The sequence below is a fragment of the Haliotis asinina genome, chromosome 2 (genome assembly GCF_037392515.1).
Source record: "Haliotis asinina isolate JCU_RB_2024 chromosome 2, JCU_Hal_asi_v2, whole genome shotgun sequence".
Taxonomy (NCBI): domain Eukaryota; kingdom Metazoa; phylum Mollusca; class Gastropoda; order Lepetellida; family Haliotidae; genus Haliotis; species Haliotis asinina.
This window is the reverse complement of record NC_090281.1, coordinates 89639630-89657537: the sequence shown is the minus strand read 5'-3', so window position 1 is coordinate 89657537 and position 17908 is coordinate 89639630. Positions and strand designations below refer to the sequence as shown.

At 38.4% G+C, this 17908-nt stretch overlaps 1 protein-coding gene across 1 annotated transcript; it reads right to left on the bottom strand.

Annotated features, from left to right (window-relative positions):
* Positions 1-463: 463 nt before the first annotated feature.
* On the bottom strand, positions 464-15707 carry LOC137274553 (SWI/SNF-related matrix-associated actin-dependent regulator of chromatin subfamily A member 5-like). The gene is made up of 23 exons (XM_067807807.1): positions 15538-15707; positions 15027-15107; positions 14460-14638; positions 13336-13436; positions 12987-13087; positions 12105-12284; positions 10800-10955; positions 10382-10513; positions 9827-9895; positions 9417-9526; positions 8775-9001; positions 8163-8284; positions 7333-7485; positions 7019-7151; positions 6380-6528; positions 5156-5386; positions 4844-4957; positions 4434-4559; positions 3910-4026; positions 3023-3157; positions 2351-2563; positions 1911-2027; positions 464-1342 (listed from the first exon to the last, which is right to left on the bottom strand). Exons 1-23 carry the CDS (start codon positions 15595-15597, stop codon positions 1277-1279), a joined length of 3072 nt encoding a protein of 1023 aa, XP_067663908.1. The 5' UTR covers positions 15598-15707; the 3' UTR covers positions 464-1276.
* Positions 15708-17908: the final 2201 nt, after the last annotated feature.

Below are 17908 nucleotides of genomic sequence, written 5' to 3'. Positions count from 1 at the left end.
GAAGACAGAGTCATAAAAAGACAACATAAGAACCCCGACCAATAAAAAGAAAACCACAAACACAAAACCCCGCTAAAACAAAACAAACGGACACAAAATCAAGACAGACCAGTAGTTATTGTCATGTCCTTCTTACAATACTAACTTTCATACTGTATCACTCCATACATTACATTAATGCAAAGGAGATTATCCATGGGGACACTAATTACAGTATCTCATCCGTTTTCTGGATATCAGTGAGTGCGTTAAACTATGTTGCACAGCGCTTTTAGTGATATTCCAGTAATATTGTGGGAGGGGACACCAGAAATGGGCTTCACAGAGTGCATCCCCATGGGGAACCAAACCATCTCCCTCAAACGTGGGCTACCCTACTGCTCCTCATGTCAGATGAAACAGGGACATGTGATTTAGTCGTCTTCAATCTGAATCTAAACAAGTAAACATCACACACAAGTACTTTGATATGAGACCTTTTATTCTCAAAACATGATACCAAATTACTTTTCAATGAATATGACCATGAGGAATGGTACAGTGATACTGGTGCACATCAAACATTAATCAACAAAATTCACAATTGGAGTTTCTCCCTTGTCTCAGACAGATCACACACAAAACGTATAGCTAACAGACATAAATAATCAACAAGCCTAAAATTACACAATATTTACATAAATATAAAATGAAATGATAAATGTTAACCTAAAATGTTCAATTGCTTGTGATAATGGGGATAAGGCAGTAAAACTTGGACATCACACTGGACCCAACAAGTTTCTTTGACTGAAAAAAGCATTCATTTCTAAAGATCCACTTCATTTGAGGGAGTGATCATTAATGTGAATCAAGAATGTCGGATGAACGTCTAACATTAACGAAACACTTCCTCAGAATCTGCAAGACTTGTTCATTAGTACCCACTAAATATCATATAATACTTTACATTTTTGCTAAAGTCTTTATCATATTAAGTCACAGTTAGTCTAAATTAGTCTCATTACCGTGACAACTGCACCATGCCATGATGACAATCTCCGCCCCTACAAAATAACTAAGCACATAGGACAATATTGACAGGTGCTTGGCTGGACATCAATGTTGTGAGGTGTCTTTGATCTCTTCCCAAGTTCGGGAGTTTCCATGGAGATACGAGACAATGATATACAACAAAAATGTAGGTTTGACCAGAAGCAGACTGGCTGATACTAGTCACCAGGCCAAAAGCAGTCGACTCAGAGGATTAAATAGATCATTTCTAGCACACATGTCTTCAAGGTTTTTTCTTCTTGGGACGGCCTCTTCCATCGGGTGTACCATCTGCCTTGCGCTTCTGACTCTGAAATCACAAACAATATTTTACTTTACTGTTGACATCGAGACTTAAGACATCTAATATGCCAAAAATATGAAAATGTAAGATTAAACAACTTTATTCCAGCAGTTGCAGGTCTAACACTTCAAACATTCTTCAAACATAGTGGATCAAACCATGGAAAATCCTAAGCTATTATCTACAAAGTAAACCCATCACACAGTTAAGTTAATGACCAGAGGTACAGATAAGCTGTGTACCTGCGTAAATTATGCAAATATTTATATGAAAACTCAAAACCTATTATACACAAGAATGCTTGCAGTTTTGTAAATACTCAACGTATTTGAGTACACAGCTCAATGACCCAAAATGTTGTCTGTAGCTGTGAAATGAGGTAAATTTAGCATTAAATCCTGTGTTATACCCTAGGGCCAGGGCCAATACAGGATTCTTAGTGCTGCGACTCTCTGAAGCCACTGATAAAACATGGGAGTGGCGACCATTTTAGCGCTAAGATCATTATGTGGAGATGGCTGTTAACTACACACCATTGACCCCAACAATACAGTCTGAATCTGATGGTACTAACCTTGGGTGTTCCTGATTTTGGTCGTCCCTTCCTCTTCTCTGCCTTTTCTCTTTCCTCCAGTTCCATGTTCTCTCTCTCAATCAGTGTGATGAGGGTGTTGCAACGACGTTGTAACTCCTGGGGAAAAGAGGTTGATACTGATCAAGACAATCTTGTCTGAAATCGGGAGGGCACATGAGTGTCGATGTAACCAATCATTTGATATGACATGGAAATATTCAAATTTGGACAAGATCATCCAGTAGTTGATATGTCAAATAACGAGAGCAAACCAGAATATGCAACTCACAGTTAATGTACCCCACACTTCTGTGAATGCACATAAGTATTCCTTTCAGAAAACCTCCTTCATTGGTACAAATATCTATATATCTATATAGCAAACAGCACAGACACCTAAAACATGATCCACTCATATTATGTTACTTTTCAATACTAACCATAGCAGTTCTTGACTTGATGAACCAATCAAATCGGAACTGAGGAGCCTGTCGTACTGCCTGGCGGAGATCGTCATACACGTTCTCCTTGTCGAAACCCAGCTTGTGTAGCATGCACACCAGGAAACGATCTTCCTCCTCTGTGTAGTTCTTGCCCTTGTTGGTTCCGTACTGGATACGTAGCTGATGGAATGGTGCTCGGTAACGGGCCATCTGGATGCATAACAATATTGTGATCATTGCTTTACAATCACTCTCTTTAAGCAATAATCACTGCTCTTGTATTTTTTTAGCTTTGATTTGAATTGCGAACTTGGTCCAGTATAGATTGTTTTTAATTGTTAATTCATTACAATTCTTTGTTGTTTTCAGGTTTCACACTTAGCTCTATAACTGAACGATTCCTTGTTAATTTTCTACTTTCATCACGAGAACAGTGATAACGCTTGCATATTTCACAGCTAGACCTTCTGACCAGGCAGTATTTCAAATAATGGTCATTTGTAAATTTTACTGGTCAAATGATCACCCTTTTCACTCAAGCAATGTTCACGAATAGTGTCTGAGACTGGCCCCAGTGTCTGACTGAATATATTACAATGACTTTGTCTCAAGTTGTTATTTGTGGCATGTGGAACAAGTATTTTGAGACAATCTTGGGACAATCCTCACCTTGGCATCGAGGGCCTTCTTGATGCTGATCCTTCGTTGGATTCGAGCCTCTCCCCTCTCAATCTGCGCCATTATTCTCTCAATATCCTGGAGCTCATTACATCGTTCCCAGAAGACTGTTGAATAGGCAATCACCTGCAAACATTCAACAAAATACATGGTCCGGTTTCAAAATGGATATTACGGCTATCGCTTTCAAATAATATCATGAATGTATATTTTTTTAATGTTGTGCCACTAACATACACTGAATGAATGGGTAAACAGCTCACTCAATATTTCAATCTTGAAAATAGACTTCTGTGCTTGCATTTTTGAATGAAATGAACATGGACAACCAGTGTGAGTTTAGTTTTACGCCCCACTCAGCGACATTCCAGCTTCATGGTGGCGGCCTGTAAACAATTGATCAACAGCATGAGCATCACTTTCCGCAACTGGGATACAATGACATGTGCCAACCAAGTCAGCCAGCCTGACCACCCGATCTTGTTAGTCGCCACTCACAACAACCTTGAGTTCACAAAATTCAATTCTAATCTGTATCTTTATACATACAATTTATACATACATATAATATATACAATAGATACACATTGTGACTCAATCCTAAAAGAACAAAGTGCTACTGGTAATCTTTTTCGAATGTCAGTCACTGCATTTGCCTCAATGTCATTGTCAAGGATGAGTGTGTGTGAGTGAGTGGGTTTGGTTTCATGTCACTTTTTAGTAATATTCTAGTACTATCTTGGCGTGAAGGGCACCAGAAATGGGCTTCACATATTGTACACAAGTGAGGAATTGAATCTGGGCCATCAGCGAATGCTTTTACCACTAGGCATCTCCACCGCCCTGTCAAGGATGAATTCGAAACTTTAATGGTTTACCTCTTCTGGTGTTTTGCCTTCCACTTCTCTTGCAATACTTTCAACATCATCACGACCATATTTTTCATTAGCCTTGATGAACTGTTGGAAGTCTCTCTTGGTCCAGTTGGTGAAACCCTGCAACCACGCACAATAATTAGAAAGAACATATCTGGTTTTATATAGAATGTCTGCCTTATGGCTTCTAAATGGACATTATCTGACTTCACAGTAATTCCAAAACAGACTTCTTTAAGCAATGTCAGTGTCAGCTTTCATTATGTTCTGCACAAAATGGCGCTATTTCTTCACATTATAGTGGAAAACATTTTCCATCTGTTGGACTGACCCACTGATTTCAGGTTTAAAAGCAACACCATGTCTTTCATTAAAATCATATATTCTTCAAAGACATGTCTAGTTTTATAATTACCACCAACACATGTGGTCCAGAAGTTGGATAGATTTCACTGAGACACTTCATCAAAACACATAACACCATATTGCTACTACTGGTCACAAGCAGTTGATCACTAATTGTCTACCTGTTTGAGGAGGTCTTCCTTCTCTCCAATCTCATCATCGTTCAATTGTTCTGACTCATCAATCCTCATCTGATCTTCCTTGCGAACTCTGTCGGCATCTGACCCCAGATCTGGGTTCTTTGGTACCTGTAAAAGACACACAGATCTGAGCAAAGTTCCTTTAAACCAAAAATATTAATTAACTACATCTGGCACTCTCAGGACATTTTGTTGCTCTTTTCAAGAATATTTATACAATTCAAACTTTACAACCCTTTGGATCAACCGCATCTGTGAGTTCTAATGAAACTGCAATATTTCTACCAGCCATCCTGTTTGTGGCTCAAGATCTAATGAGGGACACATACAACCACATATCCCTTGTGAGATAATGATTCCATGTTTACGTCTATCAATTGTTGTGCACAAACCTTATAGCCTATAGTTTTTCGGTAAAAGTAGATCTCTTTATCCAGCAGCTCGAACAACCGTGGAGGGAAGAACTGGAAGTCCTGGATATTGGGCTGCTTTGGGGGACGGGGTGCCTGCAACAGATCAGAATATATTGTACACTGGCAAATCACTGCCAAACATAATACTGTGTCGCGGCACATCACAGCAATATGCTGTGTCGCGGCACATCACTGTAACTTTACACAGTATCATGGCACATCGAGGCAACATTATACTGTTGCTGCACATCACTGGAACATTACAGTGTGAAATAATGTCTTTAGGCTTACCTTGGGAGCTTTAGGCTCGCTGACACGTAGAGCCTCTCGGAAGTATGCATCCACAGCGTAATTAGCTTTCCGCTCTCTCTTGGGTGGCTCAATCCAGTGACCGATGCCCAGCTTCTGCTTGTCACGGTAATCCTCTCCCTCAAACTTGTACACGCTCTCCTGGGACTCCATGGTAAACGTCCGTAGACTGCCCTCACCCATCTTCTCATATTTCTCATTGATTTCTTCAGTCTACAAAAACATACGCTCATCATAAGCGGTGTAAGACTACTGTATTACATCAAACATGACTCGCATAGTTTTTGAGTTCACAGAAATTCTGATTCAACAACTAAAATACAAGGACCCATTGACACTGCTGTGCAATTGTAAACAAGAAGACAAAGTCATCAAGATCCCCCGCAGCAGCAAAATACTCTTCATGAATATGTCAACAAATTATGATAACAGTACGTCAATGTTTTGGAGTGTATCTGGCAGAGTGGAAGGAGAGTATTGCACGGTCTTACACCTCTACTCTAAGAAAGAACACTATTACCAAATTCATTTGTGTCAAAACGTCTTGCCATGGAACCGCAAAAATTATTTTAATGAGAAATCCAAATCTTCCTAAGGCACCACTATACCAACAGACCTAACTATGTGCCAAGTTTGGTGAAGAATAGTGAATGATTTTTAAGTTCTGCTACTGGAAAAGAGTACACACAAACATCAATTTCAATCAAAAACAAACATCCTCATCATCAGTCACAGCCCAAGTCATGCTTCCATGGAAACTGCAAAAAATAATGTTCATATCTGGGTCTAAACCCCAGAAGGTACTTTTAACAATCATGCTTGGCATGTGTACAAAGTTTGGTTATCACGAGCAGTTTACGAGATATGCTTAAGACAAAATATTGCATACAAATGAACATATCAAACTTGTTTCTATATTTCCTGAAACTTTGTTGTTGTGGGGGATAACAATGCCCATTAAAACATCAAAACTAATCTGTACAAATTTCCTCACATTTGACAACAGAAATTGAAAGAAAATGTTCTTGCAAGGTGCATTTGGTCATGAAAACAACTTCGCAAAGTCAAAATATTCAAACATTTTCAGGAAACAATTACCCATTTGACAGATTTATTATGTCTCAGTGTATGGTTAATGGGCAAAAATAGTGCTAAACGACAGATGAATAAATGTCCATTTTTAATGCATTGTATTCAGGCTGGTACCTTTCGCTCTCCCTTCTCAATGATGGATTCGATGTCTTCATCTGTGATTTCACTGTCTTTTGACGCAAAGACGTGACTAGCACCATGCCTGATCATACTCAGCACCTCGTCCTTACCAAGCTTGTTGGCCGACTGATCCAGCAGACGACCTGGAATGACACAAAAAATACATTGGAATAACTGTTTGTTATAAAGACTGGCTTTGACAAGAGATAGATCAAGATATATATTCTACGGACTACTGTGCAAGAAGGATACCACTACTCACTGCCAACTGCTTTACAGTTACACACATTTTCAAAAATTAATTACAAGGCAAAAATGTTGGAGGAACTGAACAATCCACAGAAACACATCCTTGTGTCCAACATTAAACTGCCTAAGAGAAACTACTGACTCATGCTGACACATCAGATCAAATATTGCTTAGGTTCATAATTAGGCCATTCTTGACATTTATAAGCATGTAAGCCAGTGATAAACGGAACGAACTAAACCAGGTGTGTAATGTGTTTGTTTTCAGTTTATTTTACGCAAGGAAACTGGAACACAAGATGAGCCTGTGGTAAACCAAAATCTTCAAAATTGGTACAGACTGCCTGCATGCTGCCGTACAGAATGTAACATGGGGATGTTCACCTTGTTGAATGACGATGTTATCAAGCCTCAGTTTCATTTCAGCTTTCTCCACTATACGTTCTTCCACTGTATTCTCTGTGATAAAACGGAACACCTTCACCTGTTTCTTCTGACCAATACGATGAGCCCTGTCCTACAATTCACAAACAAAACAGGATCATTTTGACAAAAGAAACATGTAATTTAACAGCCGAAAATAACACTGATTTTTTGGGGTGAAATCAACGAAGACAACTGATTCTTAGGTTTTATATTAACAAGGATATCACAAGATATCAAATTAGCCCTTGATTTTCAAGCCAACAATGGCCTACCATAGCCTGTAAATCAACTTGGGGGTTCCAGTCAGAGTCGAACAAGATGACAATGTCGGCAGTAGCAAGGTTGATGCCAAGACCGCCAGCCCTTGTACTCAACATGAAGACAAACTTCTTGCTGTCAGGCAAGTTGAAGTCATTGATGGAATTCTGCGAAGGCAAATTAACAAGGCTGTCAGTCATCGGTTGACACCACCAAGTAAGGATGAATTTAGAAACATGTTCATTTACATGAACTTTCTCCTCTAATGAAACATTTTTAAACAAGGTTTAACATCAAATGAAATAACGAAAAAATGGAGCTTCACGCGAGTCAATACTGCAAGTGGAAAGGTGAACGTTACAATTATCATGCTCAAATGTGTAACTATAGACTAATAATAAAGAAGTCATGTCTAGGTTTTCATCACAACCTGCTCAGGACATTATTTGGCCCTATGTCTGCAGTAAGTGAGAGTACAAGGAGTACAATTTGTAAAATGAAATGTTTAAAAACTATGAATTTACAAAAGTAAGAATGTAACTAAAAACAAATGAAAAAAAAACAAAAAAAAAACAACGAAAATAAATAACACACTGGAAAACTTGCTTTTCTTGACAACAGGTGGAGTAAGAGATATATACCCATGCATGACACTTGTCATGTTTTGTTTGGATCAGACAATTAGAAGAGTCACATTGTAGAAACTTCAAATGTAATGTGAAACGTCAAATGTACGTTTTTCTTAAAACTTACACACAACTTATTAAGTAAAAGTTGTAGAATCTTCTGCCTCAGTCAAGGATGTTTACGAGTTAGAGCATACAAACTGCTTGTGAGGGCGTACCTGTCTCTCCTCATGTGGGGTGCTTCCGTCAAGACGACAGTAGTCATACTGCTTCCAGTAGCAGTAGTCCTCCAGGATGTCCAACATACGGGTCATCTGACTGAAGATCAATACACGGGACCCTGCCAACACCACATACATATTAGATATCATAACACTGAGGAATAATGTGATTGGTCCAGAAGCTATTATTTCCTCAAAATATTCACACCTATACAAAATCTATCGATGGCATAAATAGAGTGGCATTGATAAGCAATATTTTACTATCTTTTTTAAAATTAGAAACAAAAAAGGCTTCCTAAAATTTTAACACACAGAACCATGTCTGCTTGCTCCATCATAGGATTGAATCATCGGGATACAGCACTGCCACTAATTAAGTGAGAGCAAACAAGTCCTTGTTTTAACTTTATTAATACCCCACCAGGCAGGGCAACAACCACCACCAGCTCTTATTGTATCAAACTATTGACGTGGAAAAATGGCTTCTTAAGTCAGCTAGTCAAATACTGCTTCATCAATAATTTGATTGTTTCTTTTTACATATCTTGTTTCTACTACCTCACAGATAATAGGTACGAAAAGAGTATATCTGTCAAGCAGTCAAACCTTCTCTCTTGAGTTTGGGCAACATCTTGTCGAGGATGACCATCTTTCCGCTGTTTTCTACAATGTGGTAATCTGTGGTGTAGGGTGGACCTGGCTCAGCCCCGTCAAACAAGTAGGGGTGATTACAGCACTTTCTCAGCTGCATGAGAATATTGAGGAGTCGCATCTTGTCTGTCTTACCAGCTCCATTAACAATGTCAATGTCCTTCATCAGAATCTTCGTGTACCTTGTAAGAGAAGAAGTAGACATCCATTCAGGTACAAACAGTGTACCAACTGTTTTGTTTCAACGCGAGCATGGTGTTTCGCCACTTTTTGTAATATTCTAGTAACATCAGTGTCTAGCACACCAGAAATGGGTTTCACACATTGTACCAATGTTGGGAACCAAACTCTGGTTTTCTGTGTTGTGAACAAATGCCTTACCCACTCGGCTATCCTGCCTCCTCTTTCCATTTAATATACAAGAAACTCAACAAACTGATGGATGAACAAACAGTCCTGCCAGATGCTATATGTTGGTTTAAATGTAATACCACAAATGTTGATGTGTATTGGGATATACTACAAAGGCACATCAAGGATTAATTAGACTGGAAAGTGAAGTCTACTTTCAAGTAGAAACAAAATCACTATCCTTACCATTCTCTCTGCATTTTGCCCAAACCAACAAAGATCTTGGTCTCCTTCTTCGGAAGCAATCGCTTCTCCACCTCTGACTTGATACGTCGCAGCAAGAAAGGTCGAAGCACCTGTCAAACATGATCAAAAAAAGATGGGTGCTTTTGCATTATGTAATCTTAAACTAAATTGACCAAGAAAATAAATACTACATCATCCTAGAGGCATTACTGTGTCTGTAAACCTTTCAACAAATCCATAAAATCACATTTATACAAGAATATTAACATTAATGATAATAATATTAATAATAACCTAAGCGCCCTCGAGCAGTCTTTCATGTACAGGAAACAGGAAATGACTAGGCTGATAGATAGTTAGATTGAATAAACATACCCATTCAATTACAAATGGCAATTGTGAGTACTTACTGCATGAAGTCTTTCAACTAAGGCAACATCTCCAAAACAGTTGTTGGCATTAAACCAAGAATCAAAATCCTGCATTGAAAGAAACACAAGAAGTTAAGTAAAATGTAGAAACTGGCACACAACATGTATAGCCATAAAAACTTCCTGACACGTGACTGAATAAGAACTTTCTGAATGATAACATTGAATGGTGGCATATCATCTTCACTACCACTATGTTCTGTCATTCTCAATGACAGATCAACATTCTCCTCGTGCAAATGCTTCTGTTAACATGTTAAATATTTCAAGTATTTCACGTCACAGACCATACATGGCCAATGTGAACATTCTTCAAGATTAGATTGATAACAAAATGAACATGAACCACTACTTATCAGAGGGATAAATAATATTTTGTGTAGTTTTTGAAGGGTTAATGAGCCATGTTTTTAAGCTATAAGTTTGTGTTCGTAGGAAAACGGGGGTCGGTGGGCAATGAGGACCACTGTGCCCACATTCTACAATTATCAATCAAAAAAACTATGTCCATTGTGTATTCTATGCGGTCCTTACGTCAGATGAGTTGAAGACATCAGGAAGCAAGAAGTTAAGAAGTGCCCACAACTCATGAAGATTATTCTGAAGCGGAGTTCCAGTGAGCAGGAGACGGTTGGTTGATTTGAATTCTCTCACAATCTCAGAAAGCTGAAAAGGGGAAAAACTCATCTAAAAAACATGTAAATGGAAACTATGTCATATACATCACATCAAAGTTACAAACCTGCATCTTAACCTTATGCTATTGTTTTGATCAACGTCACAGATTTTGGGCAGCTAGTTTCATTTTTGTGTTAATGGTCAGAGAAACAGTCTGTGAGTTGACTTGTCTATTTATAGAATTTGATTTCAATCATGGTCAACACTATTTTGTAAATTGTATTCACTGAGACATAAACACTAAACAATCTGTGCACAATTGTGTTACAATTACCTTGGATTTTTCATTTTTGATTCTGTGAGCTTCATCAATGACAAGGTACCTCCAGTTGAACTTCTTAAATACTGACTTTTCTCGAATGACCATCTCGTATGAGGTGATACACACATCCCATTCACCAGGCATGAGAGTGTCACGGATAAATGCAGCCTGAAACATCATCAGAAGAGTCAGACAATACAGGCTGCTAAGGCTACAAAATATACTGTGAGGCGAATACGATATATTTACATATAAATGGTAATGGACACAAATATATTTATTCATGTACACCCTATGCATACAATATCTGGGCATTAGAACAAAAACAGCATGTAACACTTAAGTTGAAAAGTTTCAATGATATTTGTGATAAAAAAAGAGTCATACAAAAATGACAGATCCAAGCCAGCTCCGACACATTCGAAAGAACAAATTGCCTGACAATTACTTGAAGACTAATATAACTGCCAAATATTTGTAAATAGCAAAAGGCACCACTTCAAGATCTGTTTGATATTTCCGACCAGTCTTGCAGAAGGATATTTACAGGTTTCTAAGTTCTGCTCTGGAAACAAACCCCACCCCTCCCTTTTGAGACCAATCTTTTTCCAAAGAAACTGGGACAAATAAAAACACCAAAAATTTGTAGCTAGCAAAAAGACACCACTTTGGGAAAAGCCTCATAGATTTGCCAGGTTACTGTTGAAAGATATTGAACGGTTTTAAAGTTGTGCTCAGGAAACAAACCCCACCCATTCTGAGAAGGCCAAATCATTTCCATGGAAACAGAGAAAAATAAAAATGACAAAATCTGTAATAGCAAGAAGCACATTAGGTTCTTTCCGATACGTCTACTAAATTTTGATTAAAAATATTGAATGGTGTTTAAATTATGTTCCGGAAATGAAGTCTACCCTCCCTTGGAAACAGTCCACAACGTTTCTATGAAAACCAAGAAAATTAAGAATGGGAAAAATCTGTTAATACATACTAGCAGAAGGATCACCTTTGGTTTTGCATGACATACCCGTCCCTACTTGCTGGATAATACTGAACAGCTTTCTAAATAACGCTTTGGAAACAAAATGATAATGGATGGACAGGCCTTTGACTAGATCCCCAAACATGTAGAAAAATGTAAACACTTGTGAAAGAAAGACTCCTCAACATATCCGTACATAACTTTCTGTTATAGTTATCAGTCATAACACCCTAAATGACAAGTTAATAGTATTTAACACCTAGCAGAAATTGGCACAGATACACAACATGTAAGTTAAATTCTATTTCAATTAAAGATATGTGAGCATAACCTACCCTTTGTGCCTGGTCTCCAATGAGACAGACAGCTCTAAGAGTGGGACACCATCGGTTAAACTCGTTCCTCCAGTTGTGTAGGGTGGACTTGGGGCAGATGACCAGATGAGGCGAGGCAATGCTACGGTAGTGCTTCATGTAACCCAACAGGGATATCGTCTGGAGAGTCTTACCCAAACCCTGACAACAAAACAAAACATATCTTACGCTACATTTACAATTTAACTGAAACGTTACACAGAAGACTATTTCTCTAATAATGCCATGTCAACACATCTGTGTTGGGATGCTTGTACTAGCGCTGTACTATGTCATATTATAGTGTTATCCCACACAGTGAGTGAATGCGTTTGGTTTTCTGCCACTTTCAGCAATATTCCAGCAATAACACGACGAGTGACACTATAAATGGGCTTCACACATTGTACCAATGTTGGGAATCAAACCCGGGTAGTCTGTGTGAGGAAAAAAAGCTTTCACAACTAGGCTTGTTCACTGCTAACCCACTGAGACACCATTCAGCATGACCACGAGACCTCATTACGATGTAGCAAACTGACTCCCTATTCAAACAGGCTTTACTTTAGCCACATAATGCCTAATGGTATTCAGCACAAGTACCATCATTTAATGTCTTTTGATGGCAAAGATGAAACCACTCATAAAAAAAGACATAAATTGGGAGGCTTGTCTTATCTTTTGGTGTGTCTTAAACAACCCAGAGGGTTTAGTTAACACCATGATCATTATGCCAGTTGGCATGGTTCCAACAACTGTAGAGGCTTCATCAGGGCAAAGCAGCACTTGAAAGCATGACTGCATGTTTCTGTGATTTCCAAGGGAAACAACTGAACAACTGTCTAGAAGTTCTGCAATGCATACCATCTCATCTGCAAGGATTCCATTGATGCCGTTCTCATAAAGGGAGATCATCCAATTCAGGCCTCTAACCTGGTAGTCTCGCATTTCTCCTGTTTTAATGTCTAGAATACAAAGACATTCACTTACAAACTGGCATACAATAAAAAAATTGGAAATGTTTCTGAACAAATGAGCATTGTTTTACTCTCCTTTTAGAAATATTCCAGCAGTACCACAGCTAGAGAAATGGGCTTCACAAGAACCAAGACCTGATGCATTTTGGTCAGTTTCGGAAAACATGATCTATTCAGTAAAGAAACAATAGCCAAGAGTCCACTTCAATCTTTGAGCATGAAAGTAGTTTTCTCACATGATGGGGATGATTCAAATCTGGTAATGACGGCTGTTGTCTTTCGACTTTCAGACAATAGCTCTTCATCCTCCTCTTGCTCAGTTCTGCGATGTCGGTGACTACAACAAAGGGCATGGCAAAGTTTACCAAATCAGTTTAGAGTACAAAGATTATCAAACAGTGAAAAGCCCCAACAAAACAAAAGTAAAGAAAGAACAAAAAAATAAAAGTAAAATATTTTTTTAAAAATTCACATTTTCCTCATGTCAATTCCAGTATAGGTCAGCATCTAGGGGCTTTTTGTTCATTTCGTAATATTTCCAAAAGTGTAGCTGGTCAGCAGTTTCCAGGTGTAATAAAAAGACATGGGGCATGTAAAACAATGGGCTGGTATTAAGGGAAACACGTTTTGTTACTGTGGTTATCTGGTGAGGGCAAAGATTTCCCTAACCAGTGTGAACCGATTCTGAACAGGCTGAATATTACAGGTTGAAAGACGATCGTTTAACAATGGCCTTACTGATAAGGTTTTATCAAGCTGCACTCTTAAATTTCCAGCTATCAAATTTTGGTCTGTGTGCATATGGTTCATATTATCAGCCATCAAATATAAGGCCTTTTTGACCAATCAATAACTTTAAAGCCCTATTGAAACACATAAGCAGTTGAATAAATATGATGTCTGTTTACGTAGGACCAACAATTGAAGGGAAGTAACTCTTGGTTTCACCACTGCACTGAGTAAAGGTTGACAAGCGAAAATAACTGAAACATATTGTCATTACACATTATTTTTTTATGTGTCTGCGTTTTGTAAAATGATAACTTAGCACGCTCACTAAATTTGGGCTCTTTTGAGGGCATGTCACTGAGAATGTGGGCCCTTTTAAGGCTCAACAGATATTTTGGGATAAACATTTTACTTATTTATCTTATAAGTCTTGTTTTATCCTTCCGGAACCCTGGGAGGAGAACGTCTTGTGATTGTATCGCAAACAATGACTTGAGTACTGGGACTTGCAATCAACCAAGTCACAGAGTCTGCCCCCCAATCCCAATGGTCGCCTCTTGACCACAAGTTCCGTGACACCATCTAACTCAGAATCCCCATGTTGAATAAATCAAGACAGCAGTCCACCTACTCTCCTGCAGCAACCAGCTTCGCCTTCTCATCAAGCTTCTTGACCTTCGGTCTGCCTGGCTTCATCTTGAGGGGACTTGTTGGTGCAACAGCCCCCGTCTTGGTCCCAGTTGACATAAAGTGAGCAAACAGCTCAGTTTGTTGAAGCAAGAAGTCAAAACGATTGCTTCTGTCATTTTGCTATAAAAAGATGTAAAATAGAGATGTAATAAAAAAACAATCAATAGCTGTAACACTTTACATACTTTCAGGAAACATTTTTTAATCCTATGTCTACTGTGAAGCATTGATACATGCCTTTTGAACTGATACTTACTTCAATCTGTTTACACCCAAACGACATGGCTGGTCTGTTTGATTTATACTTACCCAACAAAGGTTCCTTATCAAAATATAGCTAACCTTTAATTCTGAGTCTAATACAAGTGTCACAAGAGCGACACACTTTTCCTATAACTTTTAAAATTTCAACAAAAGTTGGCTGAATGTAAATAATATAACCCAAAAGGACTAGATTTGTGTACACTAAACATCAGAATATGCAATTGTTATGAAGCTGAACACTCACAATCTTTTCTTCAAATTCTTCATTATCCTCTCCCCCTCTTTTAGGTGGTGACTTCAACAACACAGACGGACCTGGCATTGGCTGAAATGAACAAGAACATTCATATAACCTTGATCATTAGTTACCGGTGGAACTCTTACATCTCCAAAATTTCTGGTTTGGCTATTTGTAAATTACTGGCTGTGCCACATACAGTTTCCCCTTTATTTTCATTTTCTGTTTATATTTCAGGTAGAAACGACTTCTTATATCTCGAGAATGAATAAGAAATGTAATCACTGAAAAGTTCAGATTAGGAAACAAAAAAGTAACAAGAACGTACAACGCAGAGGAGAAAGCTGTTTTCTCGTAGATTTCAACATGATTCAGAACACAATGATGATAAAATTTAGTGATCGAAAACCGAACAACATCCTCAAGCATGTTCCTCCAAACAAAAGAAAAGAAATGACTACATTGTTTTGACAAAACTCTTGCCATATAAGGGGCAAACTCAGTGACAAATCCTTACAGATTGATCCATTGGTTCATCCTCTGGACCACTGTCCGGTTCTGGCTCAGATTCAGACATTGTGCTTTAGGGTTACTTCGTTCTTATGCCGTCCTTTATCTGTCGTGTGTACAACCGGCTTTTGGCGGGGGAAATGCTCGCTATTGCACTTCTCGCGCGTAACGAGATTTGAGAAATAATTACAATACGAGCATAGTTTTTGATGAAAATCGGTCATTATAGTTCGTTACTTCAGAAATATATTCAATATAATATCTATGTATTAAAACATATTTTCCTCCCATAATAATTATGGATCGGTCTCACTCGGACATTTCCGACATACGCGCGGTAAACCGGTTTCACTATTTTCACACGCCACGACATGAGCCCAGTCAATAAACGCGGGGAGTTACCTCCCTTATACCGTAACCACAGAAAATATTATTTTCGACTCTTAATTTAGACTTTACAATAAATGAGTATTTATTGCATGCTGGCATTATCTATCCATAGGCTAAGGTGACGGAAAATGAGGCTGATATCCACCAACCATAACCTCACCGCAGGGTGATATGTATCCCAAAGGACAATGTTCAGTTTATATTAATTCATAGCTTGACAGCATTTCTGTCTTTGATACCACGGATTAGTTCGAATGGTATCAGTCAATAAAGTAAGTGGAAACTTGAAAGACCTTTGACTTTTGACTTTTCTTTATTGATATACGCAGCTTTTACTTAGTCGAACTTTTTAAAATTTACAATTCACGTTACAAAAAGTTGGTTTTGTGTGTGGTATTTATGGAACTATTGATATTAAATAGGGAATATTATGGTTTGAGGAGATAAGAAAGTTCCCCAGCACCATTGCGAGAGGAGATCCACAACATATTTCCCCACTCACTCACTCAGTTATAAGAGACAACTACAGCTATAGGTTGGCTAGAGCAGGGAGCCTATATAGATGTTGTAGAGCATCCCTGGCTAGAGTAATCATTTCTCACCCACACACCCCACCCCACCCCACCCCACCCCAGCCTAGCCCCTCGATCTGATGTTACTGGAATATTGCCAAAGTCAACGCAGCTGAATTTTACATGTATTCATATACAGTTTAATCTCGTTGCGGGAAACACCAAAGTTCATGTATGTCTAAATATACAGTGCACGCGTATTAATATCCGCTCTAAACAGGTTTCATCTGGTGGAAGTTGGTATATACATGCTGACGTCTGATTCAACCTGAAATTGTTGTACAGCCTGATGTTTCAGCTCCATTTAACGATCTATCTTACTGGATGGAGTGCATCACTGCTCATAGTAATTTAACACTGCAGATTACCCCATCGTTCTAATAAATAAATCGAGTGTCAATTGTTTGGAACAAAGGACCGTATCTGACATGATGTGACTTAAATTGATGCTAATCTGTGCTGACGCTGTTCTACTTACTGCTCAAGGTTGCACTGAAATTACACCAAACAAATATAATGGCGTTCTCCATCACTGAGATATCACGTCAAAAACCACATACCTGCCATGTTTATATTACTGTGAATATACAGCTGCTTTCATGGAGAAGAAAGGCACGAAAATACAGCGTTAAACTGAATGATCGAAATCATATCAAGATCTTTTTATGTTTTATTGTGGTTATTATATTTTATGGTGTTTAAATACATGTTCATTCCATCAACAAAATCCTGGTTACACAGATTACCAGCACTGTAACAATGCTGATCAATATAGAACTGTCTGAAAATCTGGATTTTTTTCATGTTTATATCTACTAGTTACAGTAGAACACGGATATAGCGAACAAATTTACTAGTCCCGTCAATATTCTTCTACAATATCATACAAATTATACGACTGACTGAACTGACTTACTACCCCCAAGATCCAATTAACGACGTATGTAGTTGATACGCGAAAGTGTGAAATGTCTGCTAAAATACGTTCGGCCTAACTACAGTTCCAGTGGTTGGGACACAGGAAAAGGGACTTTGCTGAAGGGAGATTAGTGCAGAAATGAGCAATGAGGGATTGTTTCGAAAGTCCAAAGCGATTTATTTGGAACAGACCATGGCTTAATGCAAATAAGTTTGCGATAATATTGTATAACAAAGTGTACTTTTTATATGGCCATTTGGAAAGTAGACTTAGCTTTATTATAAACGATAGCTGACTTAATAAATAATAACTTTCATGCTGAAACGTGTAAGGATGTAGCAACCATGGGGTTTCACTATCACTGTAAAAAGAAACAGGTAGGAGGGGTCGTCTCAAAAGAAAATAAAACAGGATGTGTGACGCAGACGGTTGTTTGTGGTCGCGCCGGGGGACATGGATATCAGCCAATATATGGTAACAGGAGAATTGAAGGAGGG